The 19,905-nt window shown below is 36.4% G+C and overlaps 2 protein-coding genes across 2 annotated transcripts; one reads left to right on the forward strand and one right to left on the reverse strand.

The window, feature by feature from the left end:
- Positions 1-9,546: 9,546 nt before the first annotated feature.
- On the reverse strand, positions 9,547-10,215 carry LOC136282543 (telomerase reverse transcriptase-like). Its single transcript, XM_066170198.1, has 2 exons — positions 10,189-10,215; positions 9,547-9,978 (listed from the first exon to the last, which is right to left on the reverse strand). Exons 1-2 carry the CDS (start codon positions 10,213-10,215, stop codon positions 9,547-9,549), a joined length of 459 nt encoding a protein of 152 aa, XP_066026295.1.
- Positions 10,216-10,818: 603 nt separating this feature from the next.
- On the forward strand, positions 10,819-17,121 carry LOC131792381 (uncharacterized). The gene is made up of 10 exons (XM_066170199.1): positions 10,819-11,133; positions 11,212-11,329; positions 12,418-12,434; positions 13,422-13,742; positions 14,376-14,490; positions 14,627-14,749; positions 14,888-15,019; positions 15,524-15,563; positions 15,773-15,899; positions 16,443-17,121. Exons 1-10 carry the CDS (start codon positions 10,819-10,821, stop codon positions 16,974-16,976), a joined length of 1,842 nt encoding a protein of 613 aa, XP_066026296.1. The 3' UTR covers positions 16,977-17,121.
- The last annotated feature ends 2,784 nt before the right edge of the window (positions 17,122-19,905 follow it).

The raw sequence follows: 19,905 nt of genomic DNA on the forward strand, positions 1-19,905 counted from the left end.
CTATAAAGCACGCACCTTAAGTCACAAGAGTGCGATGTTGAGATATAATGCACGAAGCTTACGTTATCCGTCCGAGCGCGCACAATTCACAATACATTTTACTAAAAGAAATAAAAAAACTTGTTCCTCGAGCATTGTTGAGTTATATAAGCACTTGAGAATTTTTAAAAACACTCAAGGGGTGCGAAAAGGCGAGTGCTTCTCGGCACTTTTCTCGTGTTCTTAAAAATTCTCGCGTGCTTATAGAACTCAACAATGCACTCGGTGCGTTTTTTTATTTCTTTGAGAACATTGTTTCGAAAACGATTTTGGCGAAAAAATAAAAGGCACAAACAGCAATTTTTGAGACAGTGCTAAAATCAAGGAAATATTTTATTCGTCAGCCGGGAGGTCCGCCGCCTACGGCCTCGGGCGGTACTCAAGATATCGGGCAAAATTTTTCCCAATACGGACCAATCTAGGCTGAATAACATTTTTTTTTTTTTTCCTTAATACTTAACGAAAATATCTCCAAAAGAACCGGAATGAGTTAGGGCTGTAATAACAGCAAGATTTACCATAAACGAAACAATTTTGAGCGAGCAAATGGTACTTAAAATAGAGGTAATGCAAATTAAAGAGAGAAGCGTCACCGAAACATTTTCATTTCCGTAATGATAAAGAAAGAAAAACGCAAGTACACTTAAAAAAAAAAACAACGGAACTAGTTTGGCAAGGACTGTCGCGACAATGTTTTCTTCAAGAGCAGTCAATGATCTTACGGAAAGTATCATTCGCTGTCATCGACGTTTAAGAATGTTCGAAGATTTATCTCTGTTCAGTTAGTAAATGGCAAGGAAAGTAATTGTAAGTGAATTCAAATTTTCATTTTGAAGTTGTGAGAGTTTGCTCGTTTGTATACTGCAATGGTGTGTGTAAATCTGGTCTTTTCTCCACAAAAGCTAAATTCGAATTAGACACTTCAATTAGACACAAGAGGATTTAATGTGGCTTTTTCTCATTCAATTCCTAAATGTTAAAATTGAACAGACTTGGAAAAACGCACCGAAAGCGTCTTTGTAGTAGTAGAATACTTTGCTCGCGTTTTAACTGCAAACAAATTGTTTGGGAGAGTTTAGATATTAAAAGAATGAAAGTTCTATTAATTAACTGATTCAATTGTAACCAAATTCCTCAAGTTTTAGATTTCCAGGTACTTTTTGTGACGGATTAAATTTAATTACAGACAGGTTTTTAAGGCCGCTTGTTAACCAATCTTACGAAACTTTTGCTTATACAAATTCATTTCGAGACCAATATTTTTCTGTAAACCAAAGTGATTGGAGAGAGAAAAAAGAGAGGATTAATAAGTTATTTATCTACTTGAGGTAGAGACCGACGTCTCTTCGTAAAAATAATGCTCAGCCGGCAAAACGAGATATTTTTTTTATGAAAAATGGCAACGAAGGTAGGAATCTACTCAGCGACTCACGAAAGCGTTACCGTTGCCCGTGGGCAGAGAAAGGAAAATACGGACCGTGCTAAGAACCAATCAGGTTGCACGATTCGTTACCGTGCCCTCTCAGAAAAAAAAAAAAAAAAGATTATCATCATTATCATCATTGTGATTCTCGATGTTGTAACTATTAGTATCATGATTATCATGATTATCATCAATATTATGAGTCAGCGTAGAGTTGTGTGGAGAAATTTCTCCCGTTGAATATAGAGCCATACAGTGATGTAATATTTCATATTACCAGTTCAATGTTTATGAGGTCAAATGCTACCGAAATCCTTCCACGATATAATGAATAATCTACATATGTAGATATCGATGAGTGTTTCATTGGAACACATAACTGCAGTGCTGATTCTGCGTGCAACAATACCAAAGGATCGTGCAACAGCATTTAGGTAAAGGTATTTCTGACGAAATCGGAGAGGGTTCACAAATACAATATGCTAGACCTACGAGAAAGTTCTGAGTTATGGAGTATCATTGACTATTTGCACTGCTTCACAGTGGATTCCTCGGAGATGTCCCAGTTAAGTGCCGCGCACGGCTAATTTTTTTCCTCAATATTTAAATTCCTACAATGGTGTAAGGGGTGGGGGAAGGAGGAGTGGAGAGTGGGTTAAACCCATGATTTAGTAGGCTTCAAACCCAGAGGCTCTAAGGTGTTATCAAAGATGGCGTTCAAAAAAAAAACTTTTTGTAATGTAAAACTACAAAAGTTTGTTTGCACGTCTACGCTCTAAAATCAAATTTTGTCTCAATAGATCTGCATGTTCAAAAGTCATATTCATTGCTCATGTTACCCTTTAAATAAGGAGAAATCTCAAAAAACCGGAATGATAAAAAATATTTACTCCGCTCAAGTTCGGAAGATTTCGAAGATATTTGAATTGACTCTGACCATTTGGCATTCTGTTCTTCCAAGACATTTGAGCTCTTCAAAACTAAATAGTTGCATTGAGAACTGAACAAGGCCTGTTATCAAATTAATGCAACAAATGTTCCAGTTGATGATGTCAATACTAAAGAATAAGTAAATATTTTATAACTCAAGGGATGTGTCGTTGCTTTGATTGTAATATGCTTAGGCACTCGCTTTATATCAATTTTTTCTTTTTTCTGCAGTTGCGGTTTTTTAACTTTAAGGAAGCTGACAAACAAATGTAAGTGCTATATTTTGAAATAAACGACAAAGCTCATCTCGCATCGAGTGTTAAAGATTTTAAGGAGGGGAAAGATGATCCTAGTTTAATTTAATCCTGTTATTTTATTGATTTAGCGACTGATTTCCTATTTTTTAAATCGTTTATCTTCGATAAACTGAGCGTCTTCGTTACGCTCCATATCGACTGAACACCAACTCCCGTTATCTGTCACGGGGATGTAGGATGTGGGAATGGAATATGGACCTCTGCTATCAAGATTGATGGCAACAAGATCTCTTTTAAGCTTTTGTTAAAGAAGCTATTGAGATAACTTGGTTAATATAAGGGAGCTTTGAAAGATTTGGCTTAAAGATAGCAAGTTCGTAACATGCCTTTCGTTTACATCTCCCCAACCTCAACCGCACTTTTTCCTTGCTGGGTTTTCAGCCATCGCATTTGTTTCATTTTGCATTTTACCTTCTTATAATTAAATATTAATTTCGTGGTCTCCTTTAAACTGAAGATAGATTTGAAAGCCACGGACAAAAGAAAACAAAAGAAGGAGTATTCCGTTTAATTTTTTTAATGAAAATCTAAGGGAGTTTTTTTTTATTTTCACGTAACTGCCACCAAAGAAAATCAATATTAAGCAAAGATTTTTCCAATGAAACATTTTTTTGTGTCATTTTTTTCGACGGGATTTAGCGTTTGTTGATAGTTTTGCATTATGCGGAAAATAATTTCACGGGGCCTATGAATTGCAGGGAACAGAGAAAAAGCTTCTTTCTTTTCACTTTTTTTTGGTTTTTAGTCTTGTGATAGCAAAACTAATAACAAATAATTTGTAGTAGAACATTTAAATTTTCAGAAAATGTAACAGATATGGATTTCATCGGATCTTAGGTTTTTCTCATATGCTTAGACGAAAAATAGCATCACCAGTATTTATAACTTTTTCGATTATAATGTTAACAATATCATATCGTTTTCAATTAACTTCGAGTTAAAGTTCAATTGTAAAAATGCATGGAGGTTATCAATTTCCACAACAGAGTTGTGATATTCAAAATGAATAGTTCTGAATGCTTTTGCAACAAATTTATTATCATTTTTGTTTATTAAGCCGTTGTTGAGAATGAATGCCTTTAGAGTAAGACATCTGGAACTTAAGTTGGCTGAGAAACACTAAGTAGTAAATATAATAGATCCTAGTTAATAGAGGGCTACCTTTACAGTGCATAGCTCTTAGTTTCTACAGCTCCAGATAAAATCTGTGAATGGCTTTTTGACATGAATTTCCTTTTGACTTGTGTTATTTTGCCGCTCCTCAGTTCTGTGATGCTCGATGCCGTCTTCTCAGAAGGTTGGTAGCTTTTATCTTACCAAAAAGCCACCAAATTCTAAAAATATTTACTGCTTTCCTTTTTTTATCTGGGTTTTTTTTTTTAAGTGTTGTTATTTGAGTAGGTTATTGAACTAAATCGCGATACCAATACGCGGTCAGTTTCAGTTTAGCGGGGAGCTTTGGACATATATATACAAAATGAACTTTGTAAAAAAAATTAAAACTTTTTGTAGTCGAATGGTTGAAACTTTTCACAGGCAAGTTTTTCGACTTTCTGGTGGATGGTGTACGAAAACTACCTCGTAACTTCCACCAAAAAAAATCAATATTAAGCAATTTTTCTGTCTTTATTTCTCTTTTGCATAAATTTATTTAAGTTCCAATTACGTAATTTCAGCATGGGGGCAAGGGAAAAAAATGCCTTCAAGAACAGGCTGAAGTTAATATTAGTTTGGCTATCACAAGACTAAAACATGACCGACAGGGGTGTTTATCATGTAGCTGGCAGCGCTCGTGGGCAATACGAAGCGAATGCTGTGTTCTGATTCTAGTCCGCTTTGATCCCGGGCAAGGAAATAAGTGCGTGGTCAAACTAAAGAAAACATAGATGACACCCGTGGGTTTACTGTGTTGCAAACACAAATGGCATTTTTTCCCGGCTCTAGAAATACTAAAAGAAAACTATCATTCTTGATTCTTATTAAAGCGAAATCTGTTGGCAATATGATAAGTCCTTTATTGATTAAGCTTGTTCGGTCATGATGGCTGCCTCGTTGTTTTCTTGCGTTTTTATAAACTGACAGGAAGCCAAGCTCCGTAAAACGCAAAGAAAGGAACTCTGCCAATATCCAGCCATTTTGACCTCACGCTTGCTGCCATCAGAAAACAAATATTCTTCCTCTCTTAGAGCTTTTAGGGTGTATGATGTAATAGTCTGAAGCTGTTTGCAGAGAATTTCATATTTCCTCCGTCACTCCTTCGACAAAAATAAATAAATCAATGAATAAGAATAAAAAAACGATGAAAAAATATCTTAAATTGACTAGAATTTGCTATTTTCATGTTTCTTTTCGCACGCACAATCCTTCCAACATTGCTGCCTCCTGACAGCACGTCGAACATTTGACCACGATATGAGACGTGTCATGGCCTGGCTTCTCAAGACATTGTTTGTTGAGTGTTGGTAGGGTACGATCTTAAAGGGGTTTTTTAATCTTTTAATCTGATCCATTAGTTTAATCTTGATATGTAGAAAGCGCCAGAACAATACCAGTTTTCTGTGCTTTACAATACTTCAAGTGGAATCATTATTAATTCGTATCTTTGTCTTTCTTTTTGTTACTCGGCGGGTATCAATTTTATCTTCTCTCACGAATAAATAACGAAATATCATTTTGACCTAGAAGACTGCCGTTATTTGGAATTCAAGCCCACTAAAGCATTTGAAGGTCAACGCAGGATAAATCACGTGATTCAAATTGATGATGTCAAGGATAAAGTATTGTGTAAGATACGGTGTTTCATGGAGCCAAACTGTGTCAGTTATAATCTCCTAAAACAACCGAGTGGGGACAATGAAACACATAGATGTGAGTTGAATGATGTTAATCACGAAGGAAACATAGACGACCTTGTTGGGGAGTACGATTCCTTTTACCAAGGATCAGAGGCAAGTGTCACTTTCAAACTTCTTAACTGCTTTACACCCTAACATTTTTATGCATATGATTAATGATCATGATTTATTATTATCCATATGATTCTCTGTACATTTCCTAACGTGCGGACAAGGAGAATTTGTTTAGCATAGATTATATTTTTTTCTTCTCGTGATCTTAATATGTTATTCAAGGGTGAAACTTTAAAGAGAAATTAGAGTAGCTGCCAGTCACTCCCAGGGGCTAAATGGTTAACTAAATCGAGAAAAGGTCTTCAACGAGACACAAACAAGGATTTGCGTCAATTGCTTTTTCTATTATGCGACGTTGTTGTATTCAACTTCGCAGTGGCTATCGTAATAATAAGCATCCGCGATTTGAGAATAAAAAAATTTAAGTTGTAGCATGCATGTTTATACTTACCAATCCTGCTGGTTTAGACTATGGAAAAAAACTATTTCATGATATGATTCTCTAGATGTCATGCCTAACGACATTTTGTTATATTTTTATGGCTTATTTTTTTTGTTTTCTGTTTTTTGTTTGTTGTTTTTGTTGTATTTTTGTTTCTTAATTTTGCTTTTTTTTTGTTGCTATTTTTTTGTTTATTTGTTTGTCTTTTTATGTCAGAGTAACTGTATAGCAAACCCTTGCAAGAACAACGCGACTTGTCAAAGCGGTTTTACCGACAAAGGTTATCGCTGTTTGTATTCAGCTGGATTCAAGGGTCAGACTTGTGATGGAGGTAATGTCATTCTCTAAACGAGTAATTCCCTTTGAGGCATTTTAATTAGGTTCAATTGTGTTAAAACACAACTGAACCTAATGTAGACTTAAAGACAGCTTCAATGGTGATTAAAATCAATATGATCTGATTTCAGATACTGACGAATGTACTACAGAAAAGCAAAACTGCAGTGCCGATACTGTGTGCAAAAATACCAAAGTATCGTACAACTGCACATGTAAACCTTGATATTCCGGAGATGGAAGGGATTGCAAAGGCAGATTTCGCTTTTTCGTTACTTCGAACAGTGAATATGTTTCTTAGAATTAAAGGGGTGGATTGTAATCCTTCTTGCGGGAATGCATGGCCTGGTTTCCTGACTTTCAATATTAAAGTTTAACTTAGAAGAACGTTTTTCGTTTTATTGTTTTCTTCTTTGGTTTTAGAAATTCAAATAATTTATTCAGTTAATCTGCTTTCAGTTGAACGTAAAATAACTGGAACGGGAGATTATGTGCAAAACTTTTCACTTTGCTTATCCAAACGATGACAATTTTTTGACCGTTTAATGGTAATTAAACCAAATATGGTGCAACTTCAGATATTAACGAATGTGCTACAGAAGAGCAGGGCTGCAGTGTTGATGCTGTGTGCAACAATACCAAAGGATCCTATGACTGTAAATGTAAACCTGGATTTTCAGGAGATGAATGGAACTGCAAATGTAACACAATGTAATATCGCAGGCTAAATTCAGTGCCAGAAGATTTTTGGATTGCGCATCATCGGCGCAATGTCTATGAGAACAGATGCTATTGAGACTATAAAAGATGAACAATGATATGCGTACTCAGATATCACAAAAGATAAAAGTGGTTCAGAAGAGCACAGCTGCATTGCTGATGCTGTTTTTTTGGGAGGACTAAACCTGTACAGGTACTGCAATCAAATACTACATGTTAAATTTGTTGTTATATAAATTGTTGTATTCTATAATTTAGTATCAGTGCAATGTAATGAAAATAAATGCTATTAGCATAGGTAATCACATGATTTCGAGTGCAATATGGAATAAATAAGCACGAGTACATTTTTTTAAAGACTAACAAAATTGCACGAGCCCGTAAGGCGAGTGCAATTTGTGGTCTTTCAAAAAATTAATTAGTTCGTCGAAAAAGTTTGAAGGGGCAATATGGAAACTGTCAGTTTGGTCGTTAATTTTTGATCATAAACTAGTTCATCGAAAGGAGCCATCGAAATAGGAAAGTATGTTAGATTGTGGTTCACTGGATTAGCTGTCCTTCCAATTGGATCTTTTCCGAAAAATTAATTTTATCAAATATTTGCGAAATATCTTAGACAATGTTATTTTTTCATAGAAATTACAACACAGAACTGTCGCCAATAGTGGTTTAAAGGGTGGGAGGATACGGTAAAATGGTGTAACAGACACAGACACGTTCAATTTTCCACCGTACTGTGCGACTGCAAAGAGTTGTCTCCCTGACTTTATGACATGTCTTTCCGTTGGATCTGCTTTTTTTTCCTGATGATACTCAGGGCTTTCAGGTCTAACGGTTAGTAATTTCAGTATGTATCCTAGTTTCTAAAGGTAACATACGCATAGATGGAGAGAATGGTGTCTTATTTTGCGGAATAGAAGGTTATCAGATAGTGTAACGGTTCCATAAAGAGTGATAATAAGAGAACACATACATTTTTAAGTCAAAGTTGATTTTAGATCAAAGACATCTCCGCGGATTTCAAGCCTCACACATTGGTTTTGGTCAAATGTCAAATTAAACTGACTTCAAAAGTCTTGACTTAATTAAAAAGTAAGAAAATTTAACATGTACGACAGACGTGTTTGACCTTTTACAGTGAAGAGAAACCTACGAGATTAAAGAAACCTTCATCCATTTTGATGGCCATTGTTTAGATAATAAAATCGAAATGAAGATTCTGTAATAAGCGATATTTTAATTAACGGAACTTCAGATAGGAGAACAGCTGCAGCGAAACAGAACATAATTGTTTCAGAAAATGAAAGCATACCAGAATTTCGATGCTTTTTGTTGTATGTGGGATATTGATCAAATGAAGCCTTTAAGTGCTACTGTGGTTCTTTCTTTATTCACTCCGAGCTTTCGCCGTTCTACGGCATCATCAGGGAGGACGATAAAATAATTGGGCTATGGTTTTAAACGTTGGAGGTGCCACTGTAAATTAGCATAGTGTAAAACTAGCCAGTAGGACGCATGAAAACTAATGGCGTGATAAAATGTTCTAAAATATGTGTTAAAAACAGTTAATTAAAATAGCTCATTAAAATGAATCATTAAAATAGAAGGTCGTTAAGTTCAGTGCATTCCTCACGGGAGTTCAGTCCCGGCTTGTGCTTTCTGATGTAATACGCTTCGTACAATCGCAGATTGACGGGGTCATTTTCACGCGTGATTACTTTGACTTCAATGTTATGGCTGTTGTTGCGATGGTGTGTTGTGAGTTGTTTTTTTACCGACGAGTTGTCGTTGGTCAAGTGTTCTTTTGTTCGATCATGTAGGAATCGTGTCGTGCTTCCGATGTAATATTCGCCACAAGCTTTGCACGTGAGCTGATAAACGGTGTTTCTCTGTAGGCATAAATTGGTGTCTGCGATGGGGCAGTTTGGTCTGTTGCATTTCCTTTCTGTTGTGTTGTGTGAAAGGGCTTGTCTCAGAGTGTAGGACTTGTGGGCGATTCGCACTGGGATGTTTTCTCTCTTGACGATTCCCGTAATTTTTCGGTTTAGCCGGTCTGAGATGAACGGGATTTTGAGATAATGCCACTCTTTCGTTTGTGTTTGGGGGTCTCTTTGGTGATTCTGCAGGTGTTTTGTTTCATGTATGGTGCGTTCTGGATATCTGTTGAGGCGGAGAATGTTGTCGGAGTCGCGGTCGTGTTTGTTGGATGTTATTTGGGTTGAACATCTCTGCTGTATACGCCTCCGTTCGTTACGGATGAAGTTGGTCTCTGAGCGCTTTGGTAGGGCAGACTGGTGGTGTACGAAAAGCGGCTTTTTCGCAGGTTTCTTGTAAAATTGAAAGGAGCTTTCGCCGTTCGTCGTGATAGTGACTTTGAAGTCAAGTAGTGATAGAGATAGGCCTTCTGGTGATGTAGTGGGTTTCTCGATCTCAAATTTTAGTCTCGGGGTGTAGGCTGTTCATGGTGTCGTGGAATTCATTTGCCTTCTCTTCATTGGCTGTTTGAAGATATATGTCGTCTACGTAGCGTTTGTATGGGCCGATGAGGCGGTAGGATGAGAGGACGATTTGTTCAAGTTTATCCATAAACAGGATGGCTAAGATGCCTGAAATGCTGGAGCCCATTGGTAGGCCTTCGGTCTGGCGGAAAATGCGGTCTTCAAAGGTGAAGTTGAGCAGTTCTGCGACGTCAAGCCTGGATAGATGTAACATGCTGTGTTCAATCCTGTCGACGGTGTTATCGATGGCTTCTTGGATGGGTATGGATGTGTACAGGGATACTACGTCCAGGCTGCATGGGTACGGTAGTGTCTTATTGTCGTTGGAGTCCCCATCTTGTATGCGTTCGATGACCCCGTCAATCTGCGATTGTACGAAGCGTATTACATCAGAAAGCACAAGCCGGGACTGAACTCCGGTGAGGAATGCACTGAACTTAACGACCTTCTGTTTTAATGATTTATTTTAATGAGCTATTTTAATTAACTGTTTTAAACACATATTTTAGAACATTTTATCACGCCATTAGTTTTCATGCGTCCTACTGGCTAGTTTTACACTATGCTAATTTACAGTGGCACCTCCAATGTTTAAAACCATAGCGCAAATATTTTATCGTCCTCCCTGATGATGCCGTAGAACGGCGAAAGCTCGGAGTGAATAAAGAAAGAACCACAGTAGGACTTAAAGGCTTCATTTGATCAATATCCCACATCATTACGACATGCTACTAAAGGACACGTTCAAACTTTTTGTTGTAGTTTACAGATTTACTTGGAGATTGTAAAAAGAGATTCAAAGTGTGAGATTTTCTTCTCCAGTAAATCGCTGAATTTCTTTTCCGTGTGCATTATCTGTTACAGCTATGTCCTTGTAAAGCAATATGTTTACCTCTCTACTCTGTTTACCAACTTAATATAGAATATGTGAACTCCTATCGACACTTTATCATCAGCTAATTTGAACCATTAAGTTTTACCCATATAAAATTGGTTGTAAATGTCGCGAGTTTTCTTCAAGTTTACATAAACACATAGCACGTTGGGGTGAAGATGGTTCATTGTGGGTGTATATATATATTTTTTAATAGAAAGGAAAAATGTATCCCATCTGAATGATATCATTATCTCATTGTATCTTTAAATCTCAATTTATAAATATCAGAAACATTAAGTCTAAAGAATAGTATTCATCATAAATGCCATGACGCATGATCTATCTACATCGACAGCAGCAGAAGATTTGGAACACAAGGATATGGATGCAGCTTTATGTCAGAATTCCCGACGGAGATTGGTCTCGGTAGACGAGTTTCAGTACCTGAATGTTCCTCACATTGAATTGATCATGGTTTACGACGACTTTGAGTGTATCTTCAAATGCCTCTACCACCCTTCATGCATTTCTTTTAACTTGGCCGCCGAAGGAAAACTGTGGTGTGAGTTATTATCGTCTGATAAGTACAGCAAGCCCATGGAGTACAAACAAAACAAAAGTTCACATCATTATTTCATTAGGGTAAGGAATTGTTTGTATGGTCAGGTATTGTTTCGCCTTAAATTATCTCACAAAAATTTCCTCTGCTTGTTTTATTAGTCGTCTTATTATTACAAGACATTTGAAAGCGGAGGAGTTTGTGGTCAGTCGATGTACTCCGTATACGCTTTTAAATTTTTCTGTGAAGAAGATCTGGAGGGAAAATTTAGTGAAAAAGGTAGGTTAAAATTTTGTTTTCTTAATCTTCATTTTCATTGTTATTGTTTCTTTTTATCATCAGTGGCTTTGTTTCTACTTTTCTTTACAATGTGATGGTGTAGTTTGATCGTCCAGATGAGCGTATTCCTGAGAAGGACTTTTGACTTTAGCAATGACTGTGGGAGTAGTCACTACCGACAACAGTCCATGTCATAACCCAAGGTCGCACCATTTACTGTAAAGCAAAAAATTTTGTTTTGTCAAATCATTTTCAAAGAAGAAAAAAGACACAAATAACATATTTCAGAGGGAAAAAAAGTTTAGTATTATTTTCCTCGTATTTTTCATTGTTATCATAATTGGTATCATGATTAGCTTCATTATCACCTGTTTTAAGGATAAATGTGTCATAGGCTTTCCCTTGACGTCACTTGGCAGCTTTTGAGACTTGCTTCTAACGTGACAACTTAATCTCCATAAAGAAATAAGACTGGAAAATGACAAAAGCCAGAATCCTCTTCTTCCTATATCAGTAGCATACTTCAGACAAACGTGGAGCAGTTAGAAATGTTGATTTTCATAGAAATTAGTCTTCCCACGTTATGAATAACCTCTTTGAATACTTCATTACCTCGCAGCAAGTCGGCATGAATGGAATAGTTATAACAGTGAGGGTAATCAACGTTTTTATTCATTGTGTAAACAATAACTAGGCGAGAGCCAAGTCTGTCAAAAATCGTTCAGATTAAAAGAAATCTTCAGCAAAGATGTATTCAAATTAAACCACTCCGTACGCTTTTCGACATCAACCCAGCAATTTTAATTTCAAGAGTAAGTTTTCAATTTATTTTTCTTTTTTTATCATTAAGAATTTATGACACAGGAGAAAGACACCTGGCCGTTCCTCCATCTAGGGCCAAAACAAACAAAACAACAAACTCAAACAAACTCAGTTAATTCACAATGACCTAAGTTCCAGTGTGTTGCATTTATCGTGAAGTGGCTTTCAGCATTGAAAGATTCAATGTTCTGCGTGCAGTGACATCGTGTCATGTATTCTTTTCGCATCCGTTGCATTTCACTATTTTTTTGTTCCGCACTGAATAGAGTCCTCTCCTCAGAAGGTTAGTAGCTTTAATTTGACCCACCCCGACTATTTCATCTTGTTACGTGTCATGATTTGGAAGGTGATGCAATGAAGGATGCGATGCAAGTAGCAAGTTCGTGTATCAGTTTTGGTCTCGCGGCGAACTGGATGTAGGTTCTAAGCTTGTGCATCTCAATCCAAAATTTAGGAAATATACTAAAAAAAGCTTCCTAAATAAGAAATTATTGAGGTATATTCAAAGTTCTAAAATAAGCTGGTTCTCTTGAACTTTTTTAAGGACAGCCCTAAAGGAACAACCAAATCAGTTATCTTCCTTTCGCTTCTCTTTTACCTAAAGAAGAAGATATTAAGTTCTTTTGAATTAGCTCGTCGTCATAATGTTATGTGGAGAAAAATTAATCAGTTGCATTCACTCTTTCTCGCGAACTTTCCACTTTAACTAAAACCTTAAAATGAATTCAACAATCTCAGTTCTACAATTGGTACGTTCTGGCGAGGACGGCAAGAGGAGAGATTGTTGACAGCAAGTTTTCAAACTATCATGGGCGATTGATTATAACATGAGTATAAAATCTCCCCAAGTACAAACACAGGTTAACTCTGGTGATTTGGGGTAAGAGTTAGAGCTAAGCATAGTGTGGTTTCCTCCTTAAAATCATCACCAACGACCTACCTATAACACTTTCCGAGCCATGGTCGAGCTATCAAGTGCCCTCGAAACTCCGAGGCTCAAAAGAAAACTCGGGGTTAGATCTCATACTGCCGTCCGTCAAAAAAAAAAAAGAAAGCCAAATAGAAAAAGACAAAAACAAGAAAAAAAAAAACAAAAGAAGAAGAATTCCACTAACCATAACTCAGCGTGAATCTTTCAAAATGTAAAATATAAAAAGCAGCTCGTAGATCAAAACGTCAAACTTACTGGCCTATTTCTTATGACTCAACGGAATAAGATCGATTTCTCCTTTTTGTCTAGACCATAAGGTTGTCATGATATGTTTTACAGTGGTGGAATGAGGATGCTCACGTCACTTTATTTTTCCAAAATCACTCTAACTCAGGACAATGCCGCTCTTTAGTATTCAAGCCCGCTAAAGCATTTGATGGTCAACGCTTAAGAAACCACGTGATTCGAGTTAGTGACGTCAAGGAGAAAGACTTTTGTGGGATACTTTGCTACATGGAGCCATACTGTGTCAGTTATAATCTTGGAAAACAACCACGTGCGGCTGATGGGAGGTATACATGTGAACTGAATAACGCTACTCACGAGGGAAACAAAGACGACCTGGTTGAGGATCAAAGTTACATTTTTGGAGGTGCAGAGGTAAGTGCCAGTTCAACTCTTAATTAACTGATGGTCAAGTGGACAAAAGTAACGACTTGCAACTATATCTTTTCTTCTTCCTTTTACCTTGTTGCTTCAATTGGCTTTTGCTGCAATTCCAAGTCTCTGCTCATACCTTAGTGCTTAGTTTGGACAAGAATAACCTTTATGAGTTGACAATATCAGGTTGCTGGTGATATCTAGACCGTTCTAGCTTATAATTTTTTTTGATCAGGGGAGAGTACCATCAGAGAGCTGTTTCTTTCAAATATTCCTCTTATTTAGGTGCATATGTACGCAAAATTCACAGAAGATAATGCTGCGAATTGCCTTGAGACCCGAAATGAACAAACAAGCTAAATTGGTCTACCGCGTTGTTATCTGTATTATGAAACATATGGATGTCTTTCTTAACAACTCCACGCGGGTCAGAAATTACATAACTCCGAGGATATTATCATTATCATCATCAGCATTGTCATCATCATCATCATCATCATCATTATCATAATATTCATATTACTGTCATTATCACATCGTTATCATTTTCATTATTGTTGTTTTATATACGATGACATTATATCATCTATAGAAATTTTTTTTTTATCATTTTCATCGCTTTATTCATGGCAGAGTGCTTGCATCACAAATCCTTGTAAGAACAACGCCAAATGTCAAAGCGGTTTTACTGACAAAGGTTACCGGTGTATGTGTTCGGCTGGATACAAAGGTTTGACTTGCGACGAAGGTAAACGTGAATTATTTTCAGAATACGCATTTTCTCCTCTTCAAGATCTTAAGTGTAAGCCGATCTTCATCGAAAAACACAATGTTCGGATTGATAACAGTTTCAACTATGAAACATCACATTAATTTACTTTCAGATATTGACGAATGTGCCACACGAGAGCACAACTGCAGTGTTGATGGCGTATGCGGCAACGTGGAGGGATCTTACAACTGTGGATGTAAACCTGGTTATTCTGGAGACGGACGGACTTGCAAAGGTACTGCAATAATATTTCACATGTTTAATAAAGAGCTCTATGGACTGCTACGTTCTTTTTGTATCGGTATATTGTTTATGAGATTAAAATAACGTTATGAACAACGTAACACGATAAATTAATTATATGCACATTTAGATATCGACGAGTGTGCTTCAGGAACACACAACTGCAGTGCTGATGCTGTGTGCAACAATACCAAGGGATCGTTCAACTGTTCATGTAAATCTGGTTATTTTGGAGATGGAAGAACTTGCAAAGGTGAGTTTGGTTATATCAATTTATTTATATAAATTTAAGAGTGCTAGATGGTGTTTCTGACTAACTCAATGTAAAGTCACTCATAGGTTTATCCGAGACTTGGGGGAAATTTCTGAATAAAAAAGGTGAATTATGATATTAACAGAACTAAAGGTGCAGGTATTACTTGACTTGGATAACTCTGTCAGTAATACAATTGTTCAATATGTCAACAGAATTCCTCCAATAATTAAAAAAGGCAGGTTATTGAGGTGACGTCAAGAGGAATAACAAAGTTGTAAAGCTGAATTTGTAGATAACTACACATGATTTTTTCTCCTAGGAAATTTTTTTTTGTCCAGACTGAACTAGGAAATTCTTTTCAGTTCTATTACATTTTTATTGTTAATTAATACTACCTGTTTCAAATTTACTCAGAGTTAAAATAAAACAACATATGAGCATGATAACTTTCCCCCGTGTTCACGAAATCCTTAACATTGTTTGACAGCTCTTGGGAATTTTTTTTTGTAGCCACGATCTCAAGCTGCAAAGAAGCTTATGATAGAAAAATGTAAGTGCAATAGCAAGAAGTAAATAATTAACTTAATCTTGGAACGAGAGTTGAAAAAAAATTAAAGATCATTTTTCTCATCTGTAATTGTGTTGTAGTTGTTTCTTTTATTTTATTTTACAACTAAAAACCTATCTTAAAATTATTATAACAAACTGTCAATAATGTTTTGATCCATCGAAATTTAACGACTGTTTTATCTTTGATAGTCTAAGCGGGAGTGGCGTTGTTACGCTCCACATCGGCTCAAAACCAACTTCCGTTTTCTGTCAAGTGGGGAATGTAGAATGTGGAAATGGAACATGGACGCTTGTTATGAAGACTGATGGCAGTAAGGTATTTAATCCTTTACTCTTTTGATGTCTGTTTTTAGCTTGTGTAACAAAAGGAGACTATCAAAAGATTTGCGTTATTGTTTGTACGTCTTCAAAACTTTTAGGATGTATTTTTGAAGATCATAATTTGACTTTTGATCGAAACTAATCTCAGCTTCAAGCCAAAGGTAATATTGGAGGTTGCTAGCCATTTAAGTTTCCTTTGAGGTAGTTCAGTCAACATGGCTTCTTCAACTATTTTGAACGGCTAAAAAGTCGTAATATAACTACTTATAAATCATTTTGGATGGATGACTTGTTTATATTGTGAAGAGACCCTTTTGACGTGACCTTGAGGCTTATTGTTAAATGAATAGTTAAAATAGCCCCTTTATTATCGCTAATTTTGATTAATAATTACTTTCCAAGGAGTTCAAACTCCTGTTACCCTCTCAGCCTTCAGATTTCATCTAAGACAGTTGTTTCCACCGATTTCATATCTGCTTGTGAACGATTTTATCTTATTTCTGTCTATTAAATGAAAATTTTGCCTATTCCCGGTCAGCGAACTTTTCATTACGATTCCCATTATTGGAGCAACAGGAAAGAATACAATCCTCTTGGAGGAGAAACTGGGTTTGACCAAATGGAGACCAAGTTACCGACCTACTGGAGCACATCATTCTCCAAGATCTGCCTTGGTATGAAAATCGACCAACAGCTCAGGTTCATTGTAATCAATAAAAAGGCCGACTCGCTGTACTCACTGATCGCAGACGGACAATACCGCCCTACTTCTTTGGGTCGTGACACATGGAGGTCCCTGATTGGTCCAAAGGCCTCCACGCAGATTTACTGTAACAGAGAGGGGTTCAATCTTTACCCGTTGACAGATTATTGGGAGTTTGGGGCTGCCAAAGCAAGGATTGGTTTTCTCACCAACAATGCAAATAACTGCGATGATGTTGATACCAGAATCGGGTTTGGTACAGGAGGGCCACATGATGACAACAACACATGTGGAATCGTTGCAGACAAAAGTGGTCTTGATAATGGGCGCAAGTTCATTAAAGCCATGGGGTACATCTTGGTACATTAATTACAATACAGTAACAACATCATCATCACTACCTTCACTAAGAAAAATAACGGCACTGACCAAAATATGAAGGCATACATAAACACATATAAGTGATCTGTACAGAGCATCAAACACACTCATATAACACTTTCATATGTGTAAAGTAATACTCAGAAGATGCACTCACTGGAAATAATTGTATAATGATAAGATTAGCAGACGTACATACCGATAGCTAGCAGTTACTAGAGTTACGAGTTAACTGAATAAAATCTTCTTCTAGGCCCTATAAGGTGCAGGTTGAACCTGTTCATTAATTGAATTCTTAACAAATAGCGAATAGAATGAATTATTCATGTTGGCAAAAAAAAAAAAAAAATAAGAAGAATTTAACGATTTTGAAGTATTTTTATGTCCACTTCTTTATATTCCGAGGCAAGATAATATTGTTTGGTAAGTAGGTATGATTCTGGTTAGGTGAAAATAGTTAGTTGCAAAATGAAGTCTTTAGTATATAGACTGAAATTAAGTGATCAATCTAGAGCCAAAAAGATTTAGGAACATTTAGGAAACACAATTTAAACGCGATTCAGATTGGCGAGCACAATAACTCGTACAAAAATGGAAAGAAGGGTCTGAGTTCTTCGGGAGTCTGATCTTTGAATTTTCAAGGTCTGAGGTTGCGTGAATCCATCATCAAGGAGAAGTAATTATTAACTTGTCTCTAAGCGGTAACTTTTGTTACTTTGTTCTTTCTTAAGAAATTCAACTCGAAGTTCAACTTGAGATCTAGCTCGAAGTCTTACTCGAAGTCCAACTCAGACTCGAACTCGAATCTAGAAAGGTGAAAGGGGAGGAGGTGGTATAACAAGATAATTGGTTTTATCGATTAGGTTGATAATGTAAATTGGCCACCTTTAAGAGTTTCTAAAATTGTGGTCTTCTCATCGCCTGATTGTTTGATCACAAGCTTGATAGGATCGGAAGGATTTATTACACCTTAAATCGAAACGTGTTGTTGTGATGCATTTCAAGCTTCTCGAAAACAAAATAGCAGATGATTTCAACATAAACTTAAATCGTACGTAATAACATCAAGTGAGATATTATCCGATCTCTACGCTCTACGCCTACTTGGGGTGCTTTCTAATCCCGACTCACGCCCTTAATTTCGAAGGCTGTAGATTTTCGGTTAACCTTTTCTTTCTCCCGTTCTCTCCACATCTCCACTTCACTCCGCCTCCCTCTGTCTCCATATTTAAGTATAAATATGTACCAGTAAATTTCATTCAGAAAAATGATAAAATTAGTTTCTTAATCAAGATACATAATAATTGTATGTCTTTCTAATCATGCACAAGTTAAGCACAAAAGGAGGTATTCAGGTGTTTAGGTTACAACTTCTCTTTAATGCACTAGGAATTTCAGTTTTTTTAGTATGACTGTCACTCAAAAAATACTTCAACTTTAAAAGTAGTCAAACAGCTACCTGAAAAGGCTACCCAAGGAAAACATTTTGCCCATGATTCGCACAAAATATGTCCCTCTCCATTAGTTACGTTTACAACAATTACAAGAAAAATTAATTAATATGGAATATGAGTGCTTTTACCACGAGTATCAATTACATTCTCTTCCACTTCTGCAAACATAGTTTATTATCTAATGATGGATTACAGAAAGGTTTTTGACATCTTCTAGCTGCTTTATCAGAGACTTTTTGGTAATCAGAAGACGCTATTGGTCTGCGTCGTTGTGGTCAGAATGATTCTCCGGAAAAAAATACAATAAAATGATTGCTTTTCCAGAAAATATCAATTAAGAACCAGTGACAGCAAGTAGTTTTTTTTTAAAAGGAGTCTCCAAAGGAGCACGTCTAATGATTGAATCCACCCGGCTTTGAGCCCTGTCTTAGCTGTATCTCAGATCTGTTTGCAGTGAAAACTGCGAGGGAAGTACTGTTCTCATTGAGATTTGCCAGGGTCGACGATGATTCTTTCAGCCAGATATCACAGCCAGAGGGGTTTTTAGACCAAATTGAATAATTAACCACACCCGATAGTGCATCTCTTGGACAGCTTAATATATTGCTTTGTTCTTGAGATAAAACATGTTACGGCAACTGAGGCCACTTATCTTGGAGATTGGGTGATTTGGCGTCCTAATCGACAGACAAATAAAAGAAATTTAGGAAATGAATTTAAAGTGAGACAAAAAGCAAATTAGAACGCTTTGTTGCCGTTTGGCAAATACTCTGTAGCAACAAAGAAGCAAAAAGATGCAGCGTGTCATCATCATTATTGTGTAGTCTTGGTTTGTATTTTCGTTTCATTTTGAACACCATCTTGCTGCGGTTTAGGAATGCTTAAAATGAAACTTTTCCCAGGAGGTATTTGCACGCAGCTTTATCCCGAGATCAAGTGTAAGTTTCACTACGTCTCCCTAAAGTATGTTTATTTCTTAAACATTTTTTTTCCTTCAAAAGAAGAAAAATAAAACAAAAAAAAATCTTTCAGATTTTCTTGAACTTTGAAGTGGAAGCCAGCTTATTTTGGGGAGCGCCTTTCAACTGATCAGAGGCCTTTAGCTTATAGAGGAGCGAAACTTTGGAACTCATTAAGCAACAATCTTAAGAGTTTGGAATGTCCCAAGAAATTTAAGCGTCAATTTACTAAGCTGCTATTAGGTTAACTTCATTAGTTAGATAGATTAGATACTTTTATTCTTTTGATAAACATACTTAGCTGTAAGTATAGTTTTATAATCTTTAGTTTCAGTTTTATTTATTTTAACCATTTGTATTGACGCTGAGAAACCCATTCAGGGAGCTTCAACAAAGATATGTATGTGTCTATCGGCCTGTTTGAATTTTTCTTATTTGTCAAAATATACAGACGAAGCACTTTAAAAGAAGTATGCTATGGACATTCCTCCATTTAAGATTCCT

This window comes from Pocillopora verrucosa, chromosome 7 (genome assembly GCF_036669915.1).
Source record: "Pocillopora verrucosa isolate sample1 chromosome 7, ASM3666991v2, whole genome shotgun sequence".
NCBI classification, from domain to species: Eukaryota; Metazoa; Cnidaria; class Anthozoa; order Scleractinia; family Pocilloporidae; genus Pocillopora; species Pocillopora verrucosa.